A 23,478-nucleotide genomic window follows, 5' to 3' on the forward strand; every position below is an offset into this window, starting at 1 on the left:
CTAAGCTCAATCGATTGTGGTCATTTGACTCGACATAGTTCATCTTAGAGAATCCCCTTTCACAATTGATTGTGCTTCCCTTAGTAACTAGGCATTGGGCAATTAGATTAATAAATTTATTTATAATACAATATACTAATTTTTAAGAAAAAAAAGTGCCCTTAGAAACGCAATGCTAGTTTTTCTTTTGCCTTTCTGCAATATTTTGGGATTCTCCAGCAGGTCAATAGTGGCCCAGAAGGGCTTCGGGACAAATCCTGAATAGCAACGTGGAGCCGACGGATTTGCTTGGAAGGCCTTCATAAAAAGATCACCGCAGTACGCTTCCGTCCTGCCTGTCTGTCTCTGTCAACTATCTGTCAACTACACTTGTACGCATTCTCCTCGTACCCCTGCAGCAGATCGCGACAATGCCTGCATATTTTCGAGCTACGATGGCGGAGGACGATCTGCACAGGCCGCGTGAGTTTTTAATTTCTGGAGAGAGAGAGAGAGAGAGAGAGAGAGAGAGAGAGAGAGAGTTGCGTTGTTGTTTCTCTGATGCCTGCACAAGAAGTTTTTTGGCATTTTACCATGTGGGAAACACGGGTTCTCTTCCCTCGATTTTCCCTAGAGTGTTCAGCATCAGGAGCTTATGCTCAGGAGGCACCACATACCTAGCTAGGTGTGGTTGGGAACAGGGATTTGTTGGCCTCTTTTCCCTTGTTTTTCCTACAGTGTTCAACATCATGAGCTATTGCTGAGGTGGCATGGCATACCTAGCTAGCCCAGCTGGGGCCAGGGGGTTGCTGGCCTCTTGTACATCATGGGCTTCTACTCAGGCGGCACTGCACACCTAGCTAGGTGTGGTCTAGGGCAGGGGGTCTGCCGGCCCCCACCCCTGGTCAGCATCCACCCTAACCCCAATCACACTGGGGCCAGCAGCCCCCTCCTCAACTGCACCTAGTTAGACGTGCCGTTACTCCCAAGCAGAAGCACATGATGTTGTCATCATTCACAATGTGGGAATTTGTCTAAAGTTTCTTGTGCTTTGTTTGGCGAAGAAAAGTCACTGATTTCAAAGCAGCCATTAAGACTTCTGTGTGTGTATGCACGTGAAGTCACTCCTTCTATTCCTTTAGGGACGAATTGGTATGTCTTGCCCTGCCCAAAACAGATTGCTCATAACTCTAGTTGTGTCAGTTAGATTCCTGATCAACATCCTATGGCCACGCTAGGCAGATATCCTCTCATATGGCTCGTATTTTGCATCAAGACAATTGTCATGAATTTCAGGTATGCTCAAGGCATAGAGCATCTAGTCTTCACATGCTTAGGGGCTGCAAGACCCTAGAACATTGATGTGAGGGATGCTATCTTACTAGGCTTATTTGATACTTTGAGTGATCATTTAGATTGGAATGGCCACTGATTTTTCAGAGTATGGTTCTTTTACGTAGTCCAGTCTTTCATTACATTATGTCTTCAGAAACTAGAAAGAGCAACAGTTTTTCAGTGGCTTGATGATTCTTGGAGCTGCAAACTTGTTTCTGGTGGATAATCTCTGTTTTAAGGGATCTGCCCCTTCGTTATAAGAAGGGGTATCCTAAAAGAGTTCAATTCATCATGTTGAATTAGGAGATTTGATCCATATTATGCACTTAAGGCTAAATATAAGATCCAAAAGAGAAGGAAGGATTTCTTCATGGTCTTCGCCAGCTAATCAAGCTCCTTGGTTGGAGGAAATGAGCCTTGGTCATAGCTCTGAGGAAGTTAGAGGGCTGCCAATATAGTCTATTGTTAAAGGGGCCAAGTATGGGTCCAATAGGAACATCAACTTTCAATGCTGGTTCTATGGTTCTAGATTCAAAATTGCAGGGCCGAGTTAGTTCTACACTCAAACTAACTCTTTAGGATTTTAAACTTTTACATCAATAGTGCTGAACCTGCACTTGTGGTCCCAAGCTGTTTTGGAAGATCAACCCTCACAGAAACTAAACTAAGACCAAAAACCCCATGTTGAAAGCAACCTAGAAAAGATAGAGTGACTAACAAGAGGTACTCATGGTGGTGCAAGGAGCTTGGATTTGGATCCACAAGCTTGTAGTCTTTTGGATACCAGTTTAAGGACCATGCATCTCTATAGAAACATCTTTTTTTTTTGGGGGCGGCGGTGGAAGATAGTCAGGGATGGGGATACCAAAATTAGGGACATCATATGAAAAGTGCAATTCAGGTGTGTTATGTGGGTGGCTGAGATGGGGCTACAATGGGGTTGATATGTGATGAGAATGGTTTGAAATTGGGCTAAGAATGGGCGAAGGGTAAGGGCTGGGAATGAGTGTAGGGTAAGGATGGGATGGCCGTGTTGAGAAACCCTTCACCCTTCACCTGCAATTTGCATTTTTACGTTTCTACGTTTTGCGTCTAGGGTTTGCAGCCCCAAAGAGGGGTGCCATCCTAGTCTGACTGTGCCTTGTAGGAGTCGATGAGGCTTGGAGATAGAGGTAGACAGACCTTACGCTCTGAGAGAGAGATAGAGAGATTGCGAGTAAGCAGAGTAGAGAGTGAACACGTTTTTCGGTACAATGACGAGTGTACCAATTTAGGTTTTAGATAGATATATGTATGAAAGTACAATGTGCTAAGGGTGTGTTCACACCCGTGCACATATAAAAGGCATGATGACCCTTTATTCCCAACAACCTCCCACCTAAAGGAAATGTGCCTTAAGAGGAGAAAAGAACGAGCTAAGTCTAAGTATGTACAAAGCTGAAATAAATATATCTATCGAACTCCCATCATCTGTCAACAATGAGCAAACCGCTTTGCTGGAAGACCCTTGTGAGAAGGTCTGCAGGATTATCATCTGTATGCACTTTGACAAGCTCAATGCTTGCTGTCAAGTACATCCCTAATGAAGTGATATTTCACCTGTATGTGCTTTGTCTTTGCATGAAAGACAGGATTCCGTGCTAGCATGATAGCACTGTGACTATCACAATGGAGAACAGGTAACTCTATGATGCCAAGCTCTACTACCAGACGTGAAAGCCATAAAGCTTTCTTGCATGCCTCAGTAGCAGCTACATACTCTATCTCAGTAGTAGACAATGCAACACACTTTTGTAGCCTAGAGATCCAAGAGACCGCTCCTCCTGTGAAAGTAAACACATACCTAGAAGTGGACTTTCTGCAGTCCGCATGACCTGTATATTCTGCATCCATAAAGCCAACAACAGATGCCTTCTGCCTTCCAAAGCAGATGCGATGCACAACTCCTTTGTGCCTTTGAGGTATCTCATAATACCTTCCATTGCATCCCAATGCTTCTTGCCAGGGGTTGCCATGTATCTGCTAACCACTCCCATTGCAAAAGCAATGTCAAGACGTGTAGCAACCATAGCATACATTAAACTGTCAACAGCTGAAGCATATGGTATCTTGGCCATTTCAGCCTTCTCATCATCAGATGTAGGATTGTCCTCTGCACCGAGTTTCACATATGGAGGCAATGGAACCCCAATTGTTTTGCCCCCCTCCGTATTGAAACGCTGCAAAACTTTGGAGATATACTCCTGCTGAGATAGATAGAGTAAACCTTTAGATCTATCTTTGAGTATTCGCATGCCAAGAATGTGATTTGCATCACCTAGATCCTTCATGTCAAAGCTGCCATGAAGACTTTGCTTCAATGAATCCAAGGCATGAGTATCCTTGCCAGCAATCAGCAAGTCATCAACATACAAAACCAAGATAATCAGGCTGCCATTTGCTGCCTTCTTGGTGTACAAACAGTGATCCACTTGACTTCTATGAAAGCCTTGGGACTGCATGAATGTATCAAACTTATGATACCCTTCTCTTGGTGCTTGTTTCAGCCCATACAAACTCCTTTTGAGTTTACAGACCATTTGTTCTTTCCCTTGTTTAATAAACCCTTCAGGCTGTTGCATATATATGTTTTCATGCAGATCACCATGTAAAAACACAGTCTTTACATCCATCTGTATGAGCTCCATATCCTCAACTGCAACCAAGCCCAAAATGGTTCTCAATGTAGTCATCTTGACTACAGGAGAGAAAATCTCATCAAAATCAATTCCATGCTCCAGCTTGTACCCCTTTGCAACCAATCTTGCTTTGTACTTTGGTGAGGAACCAGAAGTGACTTTCATTTTGTAAACCCATTTGCATGGAAGGGTTTTTTGGCCTTTAGGCAACTGCACCAAGTCCCAAGTGCCATTTTTGTCAAGAGATTCCATTTTTGACAGCATGGCTTTATACCATTTATTGCTGTCCTGTCTGTCCATTGCTTCCTTGAAGCAAGATGGTTCACCACAGTCTGTCAACATGACATACTCAGCCACATTAATTGCACGAGGAACAAATCTCTCAGATTGTCCAATAGCCCTAGACAATCTTCTAACCCAATGGTCATTGTTTGTTGGCTATTCCTGCAAATTTCCATTTTCAGCATGCTGTCTTGGCATTTCAGCCTGCAAACCAGCATTGACAGCTTGCTGTCCTGGCTGTTCTTGCGCATGTAATGGCTCATTTTCATGGGCAATAGTTGGCTGATCGTTTCCTGCATTTACAGGTTCATTTACAACAAATATTTGCTGCTGTACATCGGGCACATTTTGCTGTCCAAAAGGTATTTCTTCTTGGAATACAATCCTTCGGACCTCCTCAGTCTTTTCGGGTTCTTTGTGCATGCGATCTTCCCGGAAGATAACGTCATTGCTGCGTACTATTTTCCTTTTCTCGGGATCCCACAATTTATACCCCATTTTACCCTCGTCACCATATCCTAGGAAAATGCATTTACAGGACTTTGGCTCAAGTTTGCTGCGTTTTTCTTTACGAATGTGCACAAAAGCCTCGCAGCCAAACACTTTCAGATGGGCATATGAAGGTGGCTTGCTCGACCACACTTCTTGGGGAACTTCCCACCCCCAAAGACCTGTTTGGTGACCGATTAATCAAGTGAATGGCTGTCATAACAGCCTTTGCCCAAAAACCATGGGATAATGTAGCATGAGACAGTATCGTACGGACCTTATCTTGTATGGTCCGATTCATATGCTCTGCAACTCCATTTTGGGGTGGATTATGAGGGGCAGTAAGCTTCCTCTTTATCCCTTTCCTGTCACAAAATGCTTGAAAGGCTTTGGACACATATTCCCCACCATTGTCAGAGCGTGTTGGGATGTAAAGGTCCTTTATTCACCTCCGTGTATTTTACACGTGTATTGTTATGTTGTACATGTGAATGCACCCTTACGGCCCCTAAGTATAAATACATTTTATTCTTTGTGTACCAACACATTGTTGGTACACCCAAATCTGTTCATCACTCTTACTCTTACTCTCACTCACCTGTTCACTTCCTCTACTGCAAATCTTCACGCTTCCGCTACCCGCGTGCTCCAACAACTGGTATCAGAGCTTCGGTTAAGGTGCTCGCGCTCCTCGGAGTCCAGGTGAGACATCTCCAGTGTTTCGCTCGCGCGAAATCAACAGGTTGTTTTTTGACCAGGCGATAGCAGATTTAGTCAGGTGACAGGTCGTTTTTGACCTGGCAGGCAGGGACAGGTCGTTTTTTGACCTGGCGGCAGCAAGAGTGGTCGTTTTTGACAGGCGACAGTAGATTCAGTCAGGCGACAGGTCGTTTTTGACCTAGCAGGCAGGAACAGGTCGTTTTTTGATCAAGCGGCAGTCAAACAGGTCACGAGCAGCCAGGCGCAGGCTGCACAGGTCAACGCTGGTCACAAAACTGCAGCGATAGGCTGTGTGGCATCAGGCGCAGGCTGCACAGTCACGCGATGCAGTTTTGTCACGTTTTTTGAGCAGGCGAGAGCTCACGCAAGGCTGCGTGGCATTTGACGGGCAGCGCAGGTCAATGGCTGCAGTTCGACACATTTTTCCTTCCACGAATTTTTTAAAATTTTTTTAAGGTTTACTGCAAGCAACCCCTTTGCCACTGACGGGAGTTCGCGCGCGCAAGCATTGTTCTCAGATTTGGTCAAATTTGAACCTGGAAATATATGGCTTTTCCCAGATTTGATGCTGTTTATGCTTGACAGTGACATCTGTGTCAGAAATTGCAAACATTGTGCACATTGACCTCAATTAATTTGGGGATTTTTCAAAATTTGTTGGAATTTTGCTCATCCGAGTAAAATTTCTTGGCATTGGACCAAGAAAAATTGAGGCTTTTCATGTATTGATGTAATTTTTCCCAGCTGAGTCAGTTTGGCTGACATTTGTGCACATTTGGACCTGGAAATTTGGGATTTTGTGCAGAATTTGATAAATTTCTGCATTATTTGCCTATGCAGTGGCTGGTTTATGTCAAAACAGCAGAGGATTATTGCTGGTTATGCAAGAACAGCAGTGTATTTGCTGATTTAGCTTGTGCTCTTGCAGTTCAGTGCTTTTACACTTGTACTTGTGAAAAATGGCTGCAACTTCTTCCTGTTCTGATATTAAAAGTTTGATGGAAATCAAGCGATTTGATGGTCAGGGCTTTGATCTTTGGAAAGATCGTATGTAGGGCATACTGTTCCTAAAGGATTGTGAGGATGCTTTGCAAATGGATAAACCCGCACAAATGTCTGAGGCGGATTGGGCCAAAGTCAATAAAAGGGCTGTGGCTTATATAAAGATGGGTGTCACTGATGACATTTTGACAGACATTAAGGGTTTAGACACTGGTCATGCAATATGGGAGAAGTTGAAGACTACCTATGAGATAACCACACCTGTTAATCAGGTGCATTTAATGCGCAAGTTGGTGAATATGCGGCTGGATGAGTCCAAGCCTGCAGCTGAGCACTTGAGTGCATTTACTAGCATTTTAAATCAGCTCAAGGATGCAAGTTTGGATTTTGATGATAAGTTGAGGGCGATCTTTTTGATCATGACATTGCTTGACTCTTGGGAGACTTTGGTTGTTTCTCTCAGCAATAACCCCAATCTCACATATGATGGTGTGAGGGGTTCGATCTTGAATGAAGAAATTAGATGTAAGTCTAGTGGAGAAGGCAACAACTCAGCTTATAATGTTAGAGGCAGGGCTGAAAAGAAAAATGCAAATGCTGGACAGAGAAGTAGGAGCAAGAGCAAAGGAAAATAAAATAGTGATGTTACATGCTATCAGTGTGGTCGGAAGGGCCACAAGAAGCCTGATTGCAGGTATTACAAGAAGGAACAAGAGAGAAAGAAGAATGCAGGAGACAAAAAGAAGAAAGAGGAAAAGACAGATGCATCTGAGGCAGGTAAAGGCAAGGAAAAGGCCAATGTGGCCTCTAGTGTTGTCATAGAGGAGCTCTTAGATGCAGAGGCTGATGTATTATGTGCAGTGGATTATGATGCCCTTGTATGTCACATGCAGGATATGTAGATCACCAAGGCTGATGTGATTGATGCACTTTTGTCAGTTGATGATTGTGTCACTCAGACTTGGATTGTAGACTCAGGTGCCTCTTTCCATGTGACTCCATGCTTGGAGTGTTTTGCTACTTTTGATGCAGGCTGTTATGGCAAGGTTTACCTTGGAAATAATCATGCTTGCAGCATTGATGGGATTGGCACCATACACTTGTCTTTGGATAATGGGCAAGAACTTGTGTTGAAAGATGTCAGATATGTGCCTGGCATCAAGAAGAGTTTACTATCTGTTGGACAGCTTGACTTGCATGGTTACACCACACTGTTTGGTGGTGGTTTGTGGAAATTAAAAAGGGGTTCCATGTTGATTGCTAAAGGAACCAAGAAGGGCACTCTGTATTGTCTGCATTGTAAAGCTTTGAATGGGCAAGTTTCTTGCAGTTGCTGAAATTGGCTGTCATTTGGAGTTATGGCATAAGAGATTAGGCCATATGAGCCAGAAAGGTCTTGATGTCCTTACCTCTTTGAAGAGGGTTGATGGAAAAGGCTCTAAACTTGATTTTTGTAATGACTGTCAGTTTGGAAAGCAAATGAAAAATTCCTTTTACTTTGGTGTCTCCCGTAAGTCAAATGTATTGGACTTAGTGCATTCTGATGTATGTAGCATGTCTTTGAAATCGTTGGGTGGTCCTGCATACTTTGCCTCTTTTATTGATGATTGTTCCAGGAAGATTTGGGTTTATTTGTTGAAAAAGAAAAGTGAAGTGTTTGCTGTTTTTAAAACTTTTCATGCATTCATGACCACTCAGACATGTAGAAAGTTGAAATGCTTGAGAACTGATAATGGGGGTGAGTTCACGTCTAATGAATTTAAGTCCTTTTGTGACTTGCATGGGATCAAGAGGGAGCTTACAGCCCTTCTTCAAATGGTGTGGCTGAAAGATACAATAGGACTCTATGTGAGAGAGTGCGGTGCATGCTGTCCACTGCTAATCTTCCTCGTGAATTTTGGGGAGAGGCACTTAAAACCGCGGTTCACATTTGCAACCGCTCTCCAAACAGGTCCCTAAATAATGGCATTCTTGAGGAGGTTTGGTCTGGCAAACCAGCCTCATATGACCATTTACGAATATTTGGCTGTGATGCTTTTGTGCATGTTAGAAATGAGCTGAGGAATAAACTTGACCCGAAATCCACCAAAGGCATTTTCATGGGCTATGGTGATGAGGGTGAATTTGGCTATAGAGTGTGGCTACCTCAGTCCAAGAAAATTGTTCGCAGCCGTAATGTTGTGTTTAATGAGGCAAAGTTGCTGAAAAGTACTTTAGCCTCTGATGAAGACATGAAAAAGGTCAAATTTCAAAATTCGTAGCCACCTATTACTTCAAATGATGAGCCTCATGGTGCTGTACCACAGGCTGAAACTGATGATCAGCCGGTTATCTTTGAGCCAGATGATGATGGACAGCAAATAGAAGCACAGGGAGGTCATGGACAACAAGATAGACTTGCTGATTATGAAAATGCAGGTGCTGGAAATGAAAATGAAGGTGCTGTACAGCATGAACAGTATGCTGAAAATGGCTTACAGCAGCCAATAAATGCTGAAAATAACATGCCTCCAGATGTAGATCCGATTCCTGAGAATGTGGATCATTGGGTACGTAGGTCTACACGCCTAAGAAGGCAGCCACATAGGTATGACCCCTCCCCTCTTTGCATTATGTAATGCTTACTGATGAGGGTGAGCCTCTGACATATAAAGAGGCTAAGTCATGCAAATTCAGCAATAAGTGGGAGCTAGCTATGCAGGAAGAGATTAAATCTTTGTATGCTATTGATACTTGGGATCTTGTGTTGTTGCCCAAAGGAAGAAAGCCTCTTCCAAACAAATGGGTTTACAAAGTAAAGACAGTTGATGGGAAACCCAAGTACAAGGCAAGATTGGTTGTCAAAGGGTATGCACAGAAGGAAGGGATTGACTTCCAGGAGGTCTTCTCACCTGTCGTGAAGATGACCACACTACGTGTGCTTTTTGCTCTCATTGTTGTATTGGATTTAGAGCTGTACCAAATGGATGTGAAAATAGCTTTTCTGCATGGTGACATTGATGAGGAGATCTACATGAAACAGCCCGAGGGTTTTGTAGTTCTTGGAAAAGAGCAGTTGGTGTGTAAACTAAAACGTAGCTTATATGGGCTGAAACAAGCACCACGGCAGTGGTACAAAAAGTTTGACACTTTTATGCTCTCTCATGGGTTTACGCGCAGCCATGCAGATCATTGTTTGTATATGAAAAAGGATACAGATGGCAGCCCTATCATACTTGTTTTGTACGTGGATGATATGTTGCTAGCTGGGAAGAGAAAGACTAGCTTGGATGCTCTCAAAGATCAGCTGAAATCAGCCTTTTCCATGAAAGATTTGGGGAATGCAGAGCATATATTGGGCATGAGGATTCGTAGGGATAGAACGCAGAAATTGCTGTTCTTATCTTAAGAAAAGTACATTGAAAAGGTACTGGACAGATTTAACATGGCTGAAGCTAAGCCTCTCGGAGTACCCTTACCTCCATACCTTAAGCTTAGTAAAGCCAACAGCCCAAAAGATGACATGGAAGCCAATGCTATGAAGGGAGTCCCTTATGCGTCAGCTTGTGGCTCTCTTATGTATGCTATGGTGGTTACTCGTCCAGACATTGCTTATGCAGTGGGAGTTGTCAGCAGGTTTATGTCAAATCCTGGCAAATCACATTGGGAGGTTGTCAAGAGTATTCTTAGATATCTGAAGGGTACACGAAGAAAGTGTATTTGCTATGGACAGGGTGCACTTAATCTGCAGGGTTATTGTGATGCAGACATGGCAGGTGACTTAGACACTCGCAGGTCCACTAGCGGGTATGTCTTTACAGTTGCTGGAGGGGCCGTCTCTTGGTGCTCCAGGTTGCAGAACATCGTCGCATTGAGTACTACTGAAGCTGAATACATATCAGCTACTGAAGCTTCTAAGGAAGCTATATGGTTGAGCAGACTCGCAGAGGATCTCGGCATGTCTATGAGTACTCCAGTGTTGGGATGTGATAGCTAGAGTGCTGTGTATCTGGCTAAAAATGCCATGTATCATTCATGCACAAAGCATATTGATGTGCGATATCACTTTATCAGACAGATTCTGGAGGATGGTCTAATCACATTGACCAAGATCAAAACACAGGACAACCCTGTAGATGTTCCCACTAAAAGTCTAGGCAAGGCTCAGCATGAGCATTGCATACGACTAGTGGGAGTTGGTTAAAGGTTCACTTCGGACCTTTAAGTGGGAGGTTGTTGGGATGTAAAGGTCCTTTATTCACCTCTGTGTATTTTACACGTGTATTGTTATGTTGTACATGTGAATGCATCCTTACGGGCCCTAAGTATAAATACATTTAATTCTTTGTGTACCAACACATTGTTGGTACACCCAAATCTGTTCGTCACTCTTACTCTCACTCTCACTCACCTGTTCACTTCCTCTGCTGCAAATCTTCACGCTTCCGCTACCCGTGAGCTCCAACAGAGCGAAGACACTTAAGTGTCTTATTTGTCTGATTTTCAGCCAATGCCAAGATTTTTTTAAACTTGTCAAGCACTTCATCCTTGCTACGAATAGGGTAAACCCATACTTTCTGTGTAGCATCATCAACAAAGGTGACATAATATTTCTTTCCCCCTAAAGATAATCTTGGCATTTTACATACATCTAAATGTACTAACTCTAGAGGAGAAGATTTTAAAGAAAGAGACTTTTTGTGAGAAGTCTGTGCATGTTTGCCATAAATACAATGGTCACAGTGCTCAAAATCAGCATAACGAAGACAAGGCAAGTAACCAAAACGAGAAAGCACTTTCATTCCTGTTTGACTCATGTGTCCCAATTGGCCATGCCACAAAGAAACACTTGGCTACTCGGTCACGGCAACAACATGGTCACGCACACTAGATACATGAAGTGGATACAATGTATCACTCTTGCAACCTCTGGCAATAACCCTAGATCCCTCACAGATCTTCCATTTTCCATCACCAAAGGTGGTATGAAAATCATCATCATCTAGCTGCCTTGTGCTGATCAAGCTCTTCTTGAGCTGAGGTACATGCCGTACATACTGAAGTGTAAAGATAGAGCCATGCTGAAACTGTAACTGCACACTGCCAATACTTGCAATCTCACATGCATAGTTGTCCCCAAGATGGATAGCACCATGTCGACCCCTTGTATATGTGGAAAACCACTCACGATGAGGGTAATATGGAAAGAAGCACTTGAATCAAGAATCCAGGCATGCATGTCATCGTCTGTATTTGCAAGGAGTGCATGTTCACCAAAATATGAAGAGACAAAGAGTACATCACTCCCACTGTCACTGTCATGAGTGACTACATTCACCTCTTCAATTTTTACACTGCTTTTCTTAGGCTGACTGTCCTTCTTCTCTTCCTTGCAATCATCTGTCTTCTTGCCTTTTCCTTTCTCTTTCTTTCATTTGTAGCAGTCACGTTTAAAGTGACCTCTCTTGCCACAATGATGGCATTCAACATCTTTGCCACGTGATTTACTGCGTCCCTTGCCATCATATTTGCCCTTTTGCTGTGATTTGCCCCTAGTATGCAAAGCACTGGAAGACTTGCTGGATGCATTGTTTTGCCGATTCATCTCTTCCATAAGTAGAGCACTCTCCACATTAGCATACAAAAGGATCACATTAGAATTGCTCATGGCAGTCCTGAATGTATTCCAACTCTCTAGTAGAGTGTAAAGCAAGAAAGTAGCCTTAAATTCCTCATCAATCATGAACTTCAAGGCAACCAGGTAGCTGAAAATGGAGTTAAACTCACTCAAGTGAGTAGACATTGCTGTACCTTCTTTCATACGCAAATCCATAAGCTTTTTCAGCCAATATGCTTTACTTGCAGCGCTCTTCTGTGCATATAGTTCCTCCGGTCTAGTCCATATAGCATGTGCAGAATCCAAATCTTCAATGTTGAAGAGCAAGGCATCAGAAATCGATAGCTCTATGGTTGAGCGTGCAAGCTCATTCAACTCATCCCAGTTGTCTTGATCCATGTCCATAGGCTTTGCCCCTTTAGTTTTGATCGGCTTTGCCTGCTTCTTTTGTAATAGGATATTGTAGCACTGTTTTTGCCACATTGCAAAATTATGTGCGCCTTCAAGCTTCTTTATATGCATCAAATTACTGCTGTCATTGCTGCCAGCCATGGATTTCAGCTCAAAAGTGACCCAAAAACCAGTAAATGTAGGCCCAAATTGTGACCCAAGTGACCAAAGCTCATTGAACTCATCCTAGTTGTCCTGATCCATGTCCATAGGCTTTGCCCCTTTAGTTTTGATCGGCTTTGCCTGCTTCTTTTGTAATAGGATATTGTAGCACTGTTTTTGCCACACTGCAAAATTATGTGCGCCTTCAAGCTTCTTTATATGCATCAAATTACTGCTGTCATTGCTGCCAGCCATGGTTTTCAGCTCAAAAGTGACCAAAAAACGAGTAAATGTAGGCCCAAATTGTCACCCAAGTGACCAAAGTTCAAACAAGTATCAATCAGCAATAAATGACCACGCAGAAGTACAGATTTCAGATCTGTAATTCAGTTTTTAGAAGCACCAAACCAAGTGCTATAGCATTATCCAACTGATTACAGCTGTTCCAAAGGGCATGTGCATCACATTACATGAGAAATCCCAAAATTTCAGTTGCAATTTCTGTTATATGTGTACCCACACGCATAAAATTTGACACGAAGGGTCAAAAGCCCCAAAATTTTGTGCTCAAAAGCGTCAAACACACATTTGCATTTCCTTTGTCATGCATAGGGCTGTCCAATTTTGCCAAAATGAAGCAATTTCAGCAAAACCCCCAAATTTCACCAAGTGTTGATGTCCAAATTGCGCGGAATTCAACCTGCATGTACATAAAATGACCAAATGCTGCACAAATTTTGCCCAATTTGCAAAAGCCCCAAATTGCATGGGGTCCAATGTGCCTCAATGTCGAGAAATTGGAGTAATTTCAGCCCAATTTGTACATGTACATGAAAAGCGCCAAATGTCAGGGACAAAATGTCTCAAATTCTTGCAATTTTTGAGAAAATTTTGCTTGTCCTGGATCAAATGTTCCAAATTTGGGAAAAGCCCCAAATTTCTGGGCTAAATGTTGAGAAATTTCACTCAGATGAGCAAAATTTCAACAATTTTGGCGAAATCCCCAATTCAAATGCGCACAATGTCTGCAATTCCGACACAAATGCCTCAATTTTCCACGAACAGTGCTCAGTTTGGCAAAGCCCTAGCTTTCTGGGGCAAAATTGCACAAAGTTGATGTTTTGTGCTTGCACGTGCAAACCCCGGTTAGGGAAAGGAGTTTGAGAAAAAGATTTTTTTTTGGGAAAAAAAAGGTTTGAATGTCGGGTCCATTGACCCGTTAGGCCTCCCCGTCGCGCGCTCGACCGATGGCTCCGTCATGCGTTGCACGTCACGCGTTGCGTCCCGTCAGGTCTCCTTGCTCGTTGGCGTCGCGCGTTGATTGCTGTCCATTATCGCCCGTCAGCTGCAGCCGCCTTGGTCCATGCTGGACCGCGACTAGTCACAGCCTGTCATGCTACTGCCCTTGTAGTCTACTGTTGCCTGGCAGCGATTCCTGCTCGCACTGCCTCTTGCCGTCTTCTCAACAGTCCACAAGATTGTTATACGAGACTTTGTGTGTCGCCTGCACCTCTCAATAGCTTGAGTGAGCCATTGGCTCTGATACGAGTTTGTAGGAGTCAATGAGGCTTGGAGATAGAGGTAGACAGACCTTACGCTCTGAGAGAGAGAGAGAGAGAGTGTGAGTAAGCAGAGTAGAGAGTAAACACGTTTTTCGGTACAATGATGAGTGTACCACTTTAGGTTTTAGATAGATATATGTATGAAAGTACAATGTGCTAAGGGTGTGTTCACACCCGTGCACATATAAAAGGCACGATGGCCCTTTATTCCCAACATGCCTATTTATAGGCCACTCTTTCATTCATTCCTTATGGTTGATTCATTCAGTCCGTCACCTTTTCTCTCCAGCCTCTCCACTACCCTCACACTCCTTCAAGAGGACATTGCGGTTCGTGGACCCCTTTTGCGGAGAACATCGCAGTCTTAGCTGTACCTTGCTGTCATCTACAGTCTAGCACCTGTTTCCAGCCTTTCACCCGTAGTTTGCAGCTGTTTACAGCAAAGTGACTGTTGCTGATCACTCTCCATTTAGAAAACAATCTCGTTTTTGCATATTTCAGGTATTTCAGCTTGCTGCCCACACCTTGGACGCGGAGGATATCGCAGTCCAAGCTGGCCATTTCTGTCTACAACATTCTGGTGCTTGTTACCAGCCTACCATACACTGTTCGGAGCTGATTTCAGCATACTGATTGTTGTTGCTGTTTTTTTCTGCGTTTTTAGTCTTTCTCTCTCCTCACGTGCGTTTTTTTTACTGGCTGCAATCTCTTACTGCTGGTGACATCCTCCTCCCACTGGCAGCTCACTTCCTGCCCTTCCACTACCCTCCCACCCCTTGAGGCGGACATTGCGGTTCGTGGTTCATGGTGGCTGACCTCTTCCTTCTTCAGCAAGGCACACTGGTATCCATGGCTTCTTTACCAACAGATGACCAGACCACTGGGTGCTCCTATTGTGGCATCGCCGGACATAACACGGATGCTTGCCGACTTCGACCTTTGCTCCCCACCCCCCCGGAGTACATGCGTCTTTCACCAGGCACTCCTTGTGCCATCTCTCCTTTTTGGGCCGCAAAGATCGTTCTGCATCGGCTATCAGAGTACTATGCTCAAGGCAATAAGATGCATCCGATGCGCACTAAGTCCTTTTGAGCACATGGAGGATCGATTGATGCTACGACCTCTTGGAGATTGTTGCAATACCAGCGGCAGTCTTCTCCCACTTATTTTCAGGTACAGTGGCTTCCACAACCTACGGATCTGTAGTCCACTCCATCGAGAGACAGTGATTGTTTGATACCGTCTCCTTGTCAGTCCGCTCCTTCGAGAGACAGTGGCTGCTTGACTCCTTTCTCTTCTTCGGCTACCTAGTCCGTTCCACTGAGAGACAACGACTGTTGCCCACCTCTTGCTCATTCTGAGCCTCACCCTTCCCCATCCTCAACTCCTCGGGTTCGAGAGGCTATCTCTGGGAGCTCTTCCGCACCCCAGATACCTTCTTCGGCACAACCGGCGGCACTTTCTTCGTCATCAAATATTTCGAAGTCCATGATCCATGAGTTTTTGGATTTCCTATCTACTTCAAAGGGGGATGTTATTTCTTTGCCCTCAGAGGGGGCATCTACTTCTTCTTCAACTTTAGCGGGGGCCCCTCCACCTCCTCGGAGGGGGAAACCTACTCCACATGAAGTTCTTCACCCATCCTCTACTTTCTTGGGGTGGCTGTCTTCAACCAGTTATCTCTTCTACTGATACCCAGGATCTTCAGGTACCACCTAGATCGGGACCTCGAAGGTTCAGCCGCGACTTTGTGACGAGGCTTTCATATTCCTTCCAGCATGGATGCACGGAGCTAGTGGCTTCTCTCCCGAGGTTGAGTTTCGGGTTTTCTAGTTCTTTCTGTCTACTGTTCTTTACTGTAGGTTCCCTTTCCGGTGGAAATCTTGGATCTTAGGGATCCTCTACATCTTCTTCCTCCTTTTCTTCTTGCCTTCGTTCCTTGGTCAACATGGAGCCACCTCCCGAGATCGAGTATGGGCATATCCTTATGGTTCTTGGCACCACACAAAGTCCGACATTCCTCCTATGCATTGCATGTTTTCATCATCTTTGTACTAGGGCGCTTGGGCAAGCGAACAATTTCCCCAGGAGGGACACTGTCAAAGTGGCACATGCTGTATGAGCATTCTTCCGCATGTAGCATTGCATCTCCACCTCACTCTTCTCTTGTTCTCCTTCTCGGGCCTGAGAGGGGGTGTTGAGAAACCCTTAACCCTTCTCCTGCAGTTTGTGTTTTTGCGTTTTGCGTTTAGGGTTTGCAGCCCCAAAAAGGGGCGCCACCCTAGACTGATTGTGCCTATTTATAGGCCACTCTTTCATTCATGCCTTACGGCTGATTCATTCAGTCTGTCACCTCTTCTCTCCAGCCTCTCCTCCACCAAAGCATGGATATGAAGGAACATTGACTCATGGGTAACAGCTGGTGTAGAGGTAGAAGAAGGCTCCGATGTAGATCCACCCGTCGCTCCCGGACGAAGGTGAGGGTACTTCTTCCAGCATTTCTCCTCGGGATGTGTCCCTTTTCCATAGTGTGGGCACTTCGGTCTCTCTGAATCTGAGTCAGAGCCTGAAGAACTGTCCTTCGTAGCCTTTGACTTCTTCTTCTTCTTCTGTCCTCTCGAACCTGCAACAAAGGCTCTAGTGGAGTTGGATCCACTAGCATTGACCTCTCTGAGTCGCTCGTCATGCTCCAAGACAAGCGTTGATAGCTCCTCCCATAGAAGCTTCTCACGGGTCCTCAATGTAAGAAGGCTGGTGTAGAAGATATCAAACCGAGGCGATGGCAGCTGAGTCAAAAGAATCATAGCCATGTCTTCAGAAGATATCGTCCGACCGAGGGATGCAAGCTCATCCCTCATATCCTGTAATTTGTTGATGTGGTCCTTCAGGGAAGGACTATCATCAATAGCGAGCATCCGCAGCTTCTTTTCGAGAGATATCCGGTGGGCAAACGTCTTCTGATGGTAGAGAGACACAAGCTTTCTCCACACGTCTGCTGCAATCTTCAACCTGTGAACATGAACAAGGACAGAATCCTGCAAACTCAGAAAGAGGAAAGATTTGGCTCTAGAAATAAGCCGATCCCATAAGGCTGCACGATCCATAGATGTCCCATCTGCGGGATCCACCTTAGGCCGGGGAATAGGAATAGAAACAAGCTCCCAAAGATCGAAGGAGTCCAAGATACACTCCACCTTGCAGGACCATAGAGAAAAGTTGGAGCCATCCAACCGGTCCTCTTTGGGCAGCTGAGGAAGTACGGGTACCTGTACAGGGGGTACCAAAGGCTGCATCTTCGGCCCACTAGAAGAGGCTCGCCGAGATACATGAATAGAAGGGGGACGGGAAAGAGGAATAGACTCCGGATGATGGTCCTCGTGATAGAAATCACGCCTCCGTTCAGATGAGTGTCGAGACAAAAGCTCGTCATCTGAGTCATCAAAGCCCGTAAACTGATGAGAAGACATCTTCCAATCTGCAAAACACCAAAACACAACAAGGGAAGGTTGCTGGTGCCGAAACACCAACACCAGAAGCTCTTGAGCTGGCCGCCTTGCACAGAACGCAAGGATGATGTCAAACGCAAATGCTAATGATGCAATCACCACAGAAAAACAGCCTCCTGCCTCAAAATGCCAGTAAGGAAGATGTCGCCCAGCTGTTGGGGAGGCCGCCTGGCTGAAAACGCAAGCAGGAAGAGGTTGTTGATGACGTGGCAGCCATTGGAGAAGGCGCCAGCAGCAAACGCAAATATGTGACACCAAAACAGGCCGCCTTGATCAAGAAGATGGTGCAGAAGGTGACGTCTCAGCTGTTGGAGACGCCTTGACCAGCAAACGCAAGGTTGTGGGTGTTCTCCCGCGTAAAACTCAGCTCCGTGTACTCTCCGTCGGCTTTGATACCATGTGAGAGTGCGCAACGGAAGAACACGAACACAGAGGAGGAGAGAGAGACAGCAGAAAATGAAGGAAGAAAATCTGCACTGACTGTAATGAATGCTGAATACAAAACTGTGGACTGATCAGTCCCTGCACGCAGCCCGAAGCGTCAGTGAGGGCACCAGATCAGGCTGATGATGATGGCAGCACCGAAGACGGAGGAAGATGACGGAGTCGGAGTGTGCACCTGCCAAAGAAGGAGGGAAGATGATAATACAACTGATTGGCAAGTGGGAAATGGCTATAAATAGCCAAAAAACCCAAAAACTGGCCGACCTGAAATTTGAGGCCATAAATATGTCCGACCAGCATTTAGTGCTGGTAAAAATGCCAGGAATGCTCAGAAAAATCCCGGAAAAGGTGGAGAATGTCCGGCAGGTGAGGCAAGCTGAAGAATGCAGAAACTGCCCCGGGAAATGCACATAAAATCCCGACTGGAGGAGAAAATGCATTGAAATGCAATAAACTGAGTGCTCTAGAATGAGCTACCTCCTCCGTCAAAACAAGTGATAGACGAGTCAGAGCTCCTAAAGTCCTTGTCTGACTCAGACTGAGGCTCACAGGCAGGAGATGACAAGGCATGACAAACATGACTGCTAACAGTTGGTTGTTTACATGGGGTTTTGTTCAGGTTGCACTGCTGCAGACAGTAACAGACAAAAGAGGCAGAAATCATAAATAAGCAAAAATGGGTCAAAAATGTTCCCATCACCTAATCTTTGCCCAGTGCCAGGTGCTTCACCCAGAGAAGGAGTTGGGGATGCGCAAGAGAATGTCCTACCCAGTTTGGGGCATGTCCTTCAACCAAAAATTTGTGGGAAAGCATTCCTACAGCTCACACCCTATCCCTAAGACCCAGTGCCAGGTGCTTCACCCAGAGAAGGAGTTGGGGATGCGCAAGAGAATGTCCTACCCAGTTTGGGGCATGTCCTTCAACCAAAAATTTGTGGGAAAGCATTCCTACAGCTCACACCCTATCCCTAAGACTACAAGGCCCCTTGCTTATTAAGCCTTGGCCCCATAGATATTTTAGATCAAGCATAGAAACTGAATGTAGGTTTTGTTGCATAGTAAAAAACTATTCATTGGAATACTTTTCTCTATGGTGATCAACAGACCAGTTGATACAGCTGCAAACAGGATAATGAATGGGACCCCACCCTGCTGAAGGACTACTTAAAAGGCCACCCCTTGCAAAGATAAGCTATTTTCTTTTCAGGCACTTGGAGAAGGAATAAAGTGGCTGGGGTAAATTCTCTGCACTAAACCACGAATATTTTCTTCTCATTGCTTTTGTATAATCGCATTGTGCCATAAAGAGAACCAGACCTTACTCTGCACTGTGGTAGTTCTAGCATTGGCAGCATCCATCCCAGTCATCTACAGTTTGCATAGTATCTGCAAAGCCAGGGTGTGCTTTACAGTAGTTGTTGATCAACTATTCCATTTAAGGGCTGCTTTATAATACTTTTAGGTCAGCTCCCCCATGTGTGCACCTTTCCTGCCAATCAGTGTTCAATTTATGTTTGACTCTTCATGCTGCATATGAGGATTCAGCAGTATGGAATCAGTACCTCACGTTAGTTCTACATCAGTTGTTGATGTTGGGTGCAAATCACTTTGAGTGCCACTTTGCCACCAAGTTAGTACACCCCTCATCACACTTAAACTGTGCAAACTGGTGGCTGTGTTTTGTCAACATGTTTGGGCTGTGAGCCTCCGTCTCTGAGTCTGCCCTAGGCCTTACCTTTATTCTAGCTTTCAGAGTCAGTCTTCTGGGTTGAGAGAGTTTAGAACTTGATTCTAGAATCAAATGTATAGGAGACAACCAAAAGCAAGGGATGGGGATGGGGGTGGGACATACATAAGTGACATTTAACTTTCATATTCATTAGGTGTATATATGTGCTGCAGTGGGCATGTGTGTTTTCTAATTCAAAGAATGTGTGCACACGTGCGCATGTTGTGGGCTGATTTCATATAAGTTTGAGAGAGAGAGAGAGAGAGAGAGAGAGAGAGAGAGAGAGAGAGAGAGAGAAGGGAGCCTTTATGAAAAAAAAAAAAAGGAGAGAAGGGAGCCGGGGGGGAGATAACACTATATAATCTGTGCCTTTTTGCCATGCAACCTTACAGTCCTTACTCAGGAGAATGGTAACGAGGCACATACTGTGGTACGAAGAACCAAGAAGCATGAGAATGAGGCACAAATGCTTGAAGACTTTGGTGTAGATAAGCATCAGAGTGAACCTCTGTTGGCAAGTCGCAGTTGGGAAGTTGAATCAGTCTTGGAAGGGGAGGAAAAAGATGAGTTTACACTTGAACTTCCCTATGAACATGATCAGTCTCCTATTGAGGAAGTAGCTCTGACAGTGCCAATAACAGACGACCCATCTATTCCTGTGTTAACTTTCAGGATGTGGACCCTTGGCATTCTTTCTTGTGTTATCTTATCAGTCCTTAATCAATTCTTTTGGTTTCGGACAGAGCCACTAAGTATAACTGCAGTCTCTGCTCAAATTGCTGTTCTGCCTCTTGGGCGGTTTATGGCAGCTGTTTTACCCACAAAGAAATACCGGCTACCTGGCACCAATTGGCGGTTTACCCTTAATCCTGGGCCTTTCAACATGAAAGAACATGTTCTTATCACCATATTTGCTAATGCTGGTGCTGGTAGTGTCTATGCCATCCATATTGTAACCATTGTCAAGATCTTCTACAAACAGACACTGAACTTTATGGTTGCATTACTTGTTGTTGCAACAACCCAGGTACATTTCTAATAGGAAAGCATCAAGTTCTGATATACTTCAATCTGCTTGCAAATAAACATGCGTTCCCTTTTGATTAATGGTAGTAATTTGGTTTGGTACACAGATTTTGGGTTTCGGATGGGCAGGCATCTTTCGAACACATCTTGTGGAACCAGCAACAATGTGGTGGCCCTCAAACTTGGTGCAGGTATCTTTGTTCAGGTGAGTTGATTTAACAGATTCTTCAAGATAATGTACATTCCAAGTGTAATTGGCAGAGCTTGACTGTTGTAGTGTCTCAATGTGGTGATACTTGGGGTGGTAATGTTAATACTTTTGACTATATATTTGCAGAGCCTTACACGAGAGGGATATACGTCCAAAGGGAGGGCTAAGCAGGAATCAGTTTTTTTTGATAGTGTTGGTGTGCAGCTTTGCCTACTATCTTCTACCTGGCTACCTCATCCCTATGCTAACTTCCCTTTCTTGGCTGTGTTGGGTCTATCCTAAATCTGTTTTTGCTCAACAGCTGGGTTCTGGCCTTTCAGGTCTTGGCTTGGGTGCCATAGGGTTGGATTGGTCAGCTGTTTCATCCTACCTTGGCAGCCCCCTTGCTTCCCCTTGGTTTGCTATAGCAAATGTCCTGGCTGGATATCTACTGGTCATGTATGTAGTAACCCCCTTGGCCTACTTCTCTAACATCTTCCAGGCAAGGAATTTCCCGATATTTTCCAATGGGTTGTTTACCTCAAATGGCCAGAATTACAACATCTCCAGGATAATCAATGACAAGTTCCAGCTTGATCGTGCAGCTTATTCTACATATGGTCGCCTGCACCTAAGCACCTTCTTTGTTTTCAGTTATGGTGTGGGCTTTGCATCACTTTCTGCAACCATTGTGCACGTGATCTTGTTCCATGGCAAGTGAGTTCTCTCTCCTCTATCTTTGTGATACAGCGTGCATCTCTAAACTTCACCCATCCAACACAGTTTTTGGTCACTTCCTCTGGCAGGGACATTTGGCAACTCAGCAGAGCTGCTTTCAAGACTCAAAAGGTGGATGTTCATACTCGTCTAATGAGACGTTACGAGCAGGTCCCTCAATCATGGTTTCTGGGGATACTTGTGGTTACAATTGCAGTTGCCATTTATATATGTGAGGCCTATAATGAACAGCTCCAGCTGCCTTGGTGGGGAGTTCTTGTGGCTTGTGCCATTGCAATCTTCTTCACTCTACCCATTGGCATCATACAAGCAACTACAAATCAGGTATGATGCATGCCATAACTTCCTGAGATGAATGAGATTTCATCTTTCAACTACTTAACTCTTTCCTTGCTGCCTTGTGTTTGCCAGTCCCCAGGAATCAACATCATTACTGAGTATCTTATAGGCTACCTCTATCCTGGCCGACCAGTTGCAAATGTATGCTTCAAAACCTATGGTTATATAAGTATGTCTCAGGCACTAGAATTCTTGCAAGATTTTAAATTGGGCCACTACATGAAAATTCCACCTCGAACAATGTTTATGGCTCAGGTATTGTTTCTTTTCTTACACCTAAATTGATTCATGACCTCACAAGCCCATATGTAACATCTGTCTCACCATGTTTGTGCAGCTTGTTGGAACAGTTGTGGCTGCTTTATCCTACCTAGGGACTGCTTGGTATATGATTGAAAAAATACCTAACATTTGTGACACAAATGCGCTCCCACCTAATAGCCCATGGACCTGTCCTGCTGATCATGTGTTTTATGATGCTTCAGTGATTTGGGGTCTTATTGGGCCACGAAGAATATTCGGAGATTCTGGTCTATATGCATCAGTAAATTGGTTCTTTCTCATTGGGGCCATTGCTCCATTAATTGTGTGGCTGTTGTGTAAGACATATCCAAACAAAACATGGATTAGACTGATCAATATGCCTGTCCTGATAGGGGCAACAGGAATGATGCCACCAGCCACTGCTGTCAACTTCACTAGCTGGTGTCTAATGGGCTTCCTCTTCAGTTTTGTCATCTTCAGGTATCGGAAATCATGGTGGCAACGTTACAACTATGTACTTTCAGGAGGTCTTGATGCTGGGCTAGCCTTCATGGGCATCTTGCTCTATTTGTTCCTGGGTCTTCAAAATATTTCTCTGAGTTGGTGGGGTGAGAACTTGGATAACTGCCCTTTAGCTTCATGCCCTACTGCTCCAGGCATACATGTTGAGGGTTGTCCAGTTTTCTCTTAAATATCTGAAAGTTATTTCCCAGCACTTTGATGGAAGATCATCAGATGTCAAAGAGCAAGGAACTAACTTCAAAGCAAGGAGAAACAAAGCAGTTGGCTGTGACTATGAGAAGCCTTGGCTCTACTTCTATGGGTCAGTGGAGGGAATTAGGTCTTATCAATTCTTTCACCTTGCACTTCTGCAAAAGGGAAGCTGCAATGTTTAACTAACTACTTGTTGTATAGCTAATGTGCATAACACATCAAGTTGCATTCTTTCTTGGTAATTTAACCCAAAGTGTAATACAAAGCAAGTGTATATAAAATTGATATAATGTCAAATGCTACAGTGGATTGACCCATTAATCACTATTGGCT

At 44.4% G+C, this 23,478-nt stretch overlaps 1 protein-coding gene across 1 annotated transcript; it reads left to right on the forward strand.

Annotated features, from left to right (window-relative positions):
- Positions 1-209: 209 nt before the first annotated feature.
- Positions 210-23,478, forward strand: LOC148031154 (oligopeptide transporter 7-like). Its single transcript, XM_087684695.1, is given in 7 exon segments — positions 210-462; positions 20,267-20,901; positions 21,008-21,105; positions 21,238-21,808; positions 21,811-22,152; positions 22,240-22,422; positions 22,505-23,478. Coding segments are annotated over 7 exon segments (2,499 nt in total). The 5' UTR covers positions 210-410; the 3' UTR covers positions 23,123-23,478.

The sequence above is a fragment of the Lygodium microphyllum genome, chromosome 9, assembly GCF_053477565.2.
Source record: "Lygodium microphyllum isolate KBCC chromosome 9, Lygodium_microphyllum_v1.1.10, whole genome shotgun sequence".
In the NCBI taxonomy this organism is placed as follows: domain Eukaryota; kingdom Viridiplantae; phylum Streptophyta; class Polypodiopsida; order Schizaeales; family Lygodiaceae; genus Lygodium; species Lygodium microphyllum.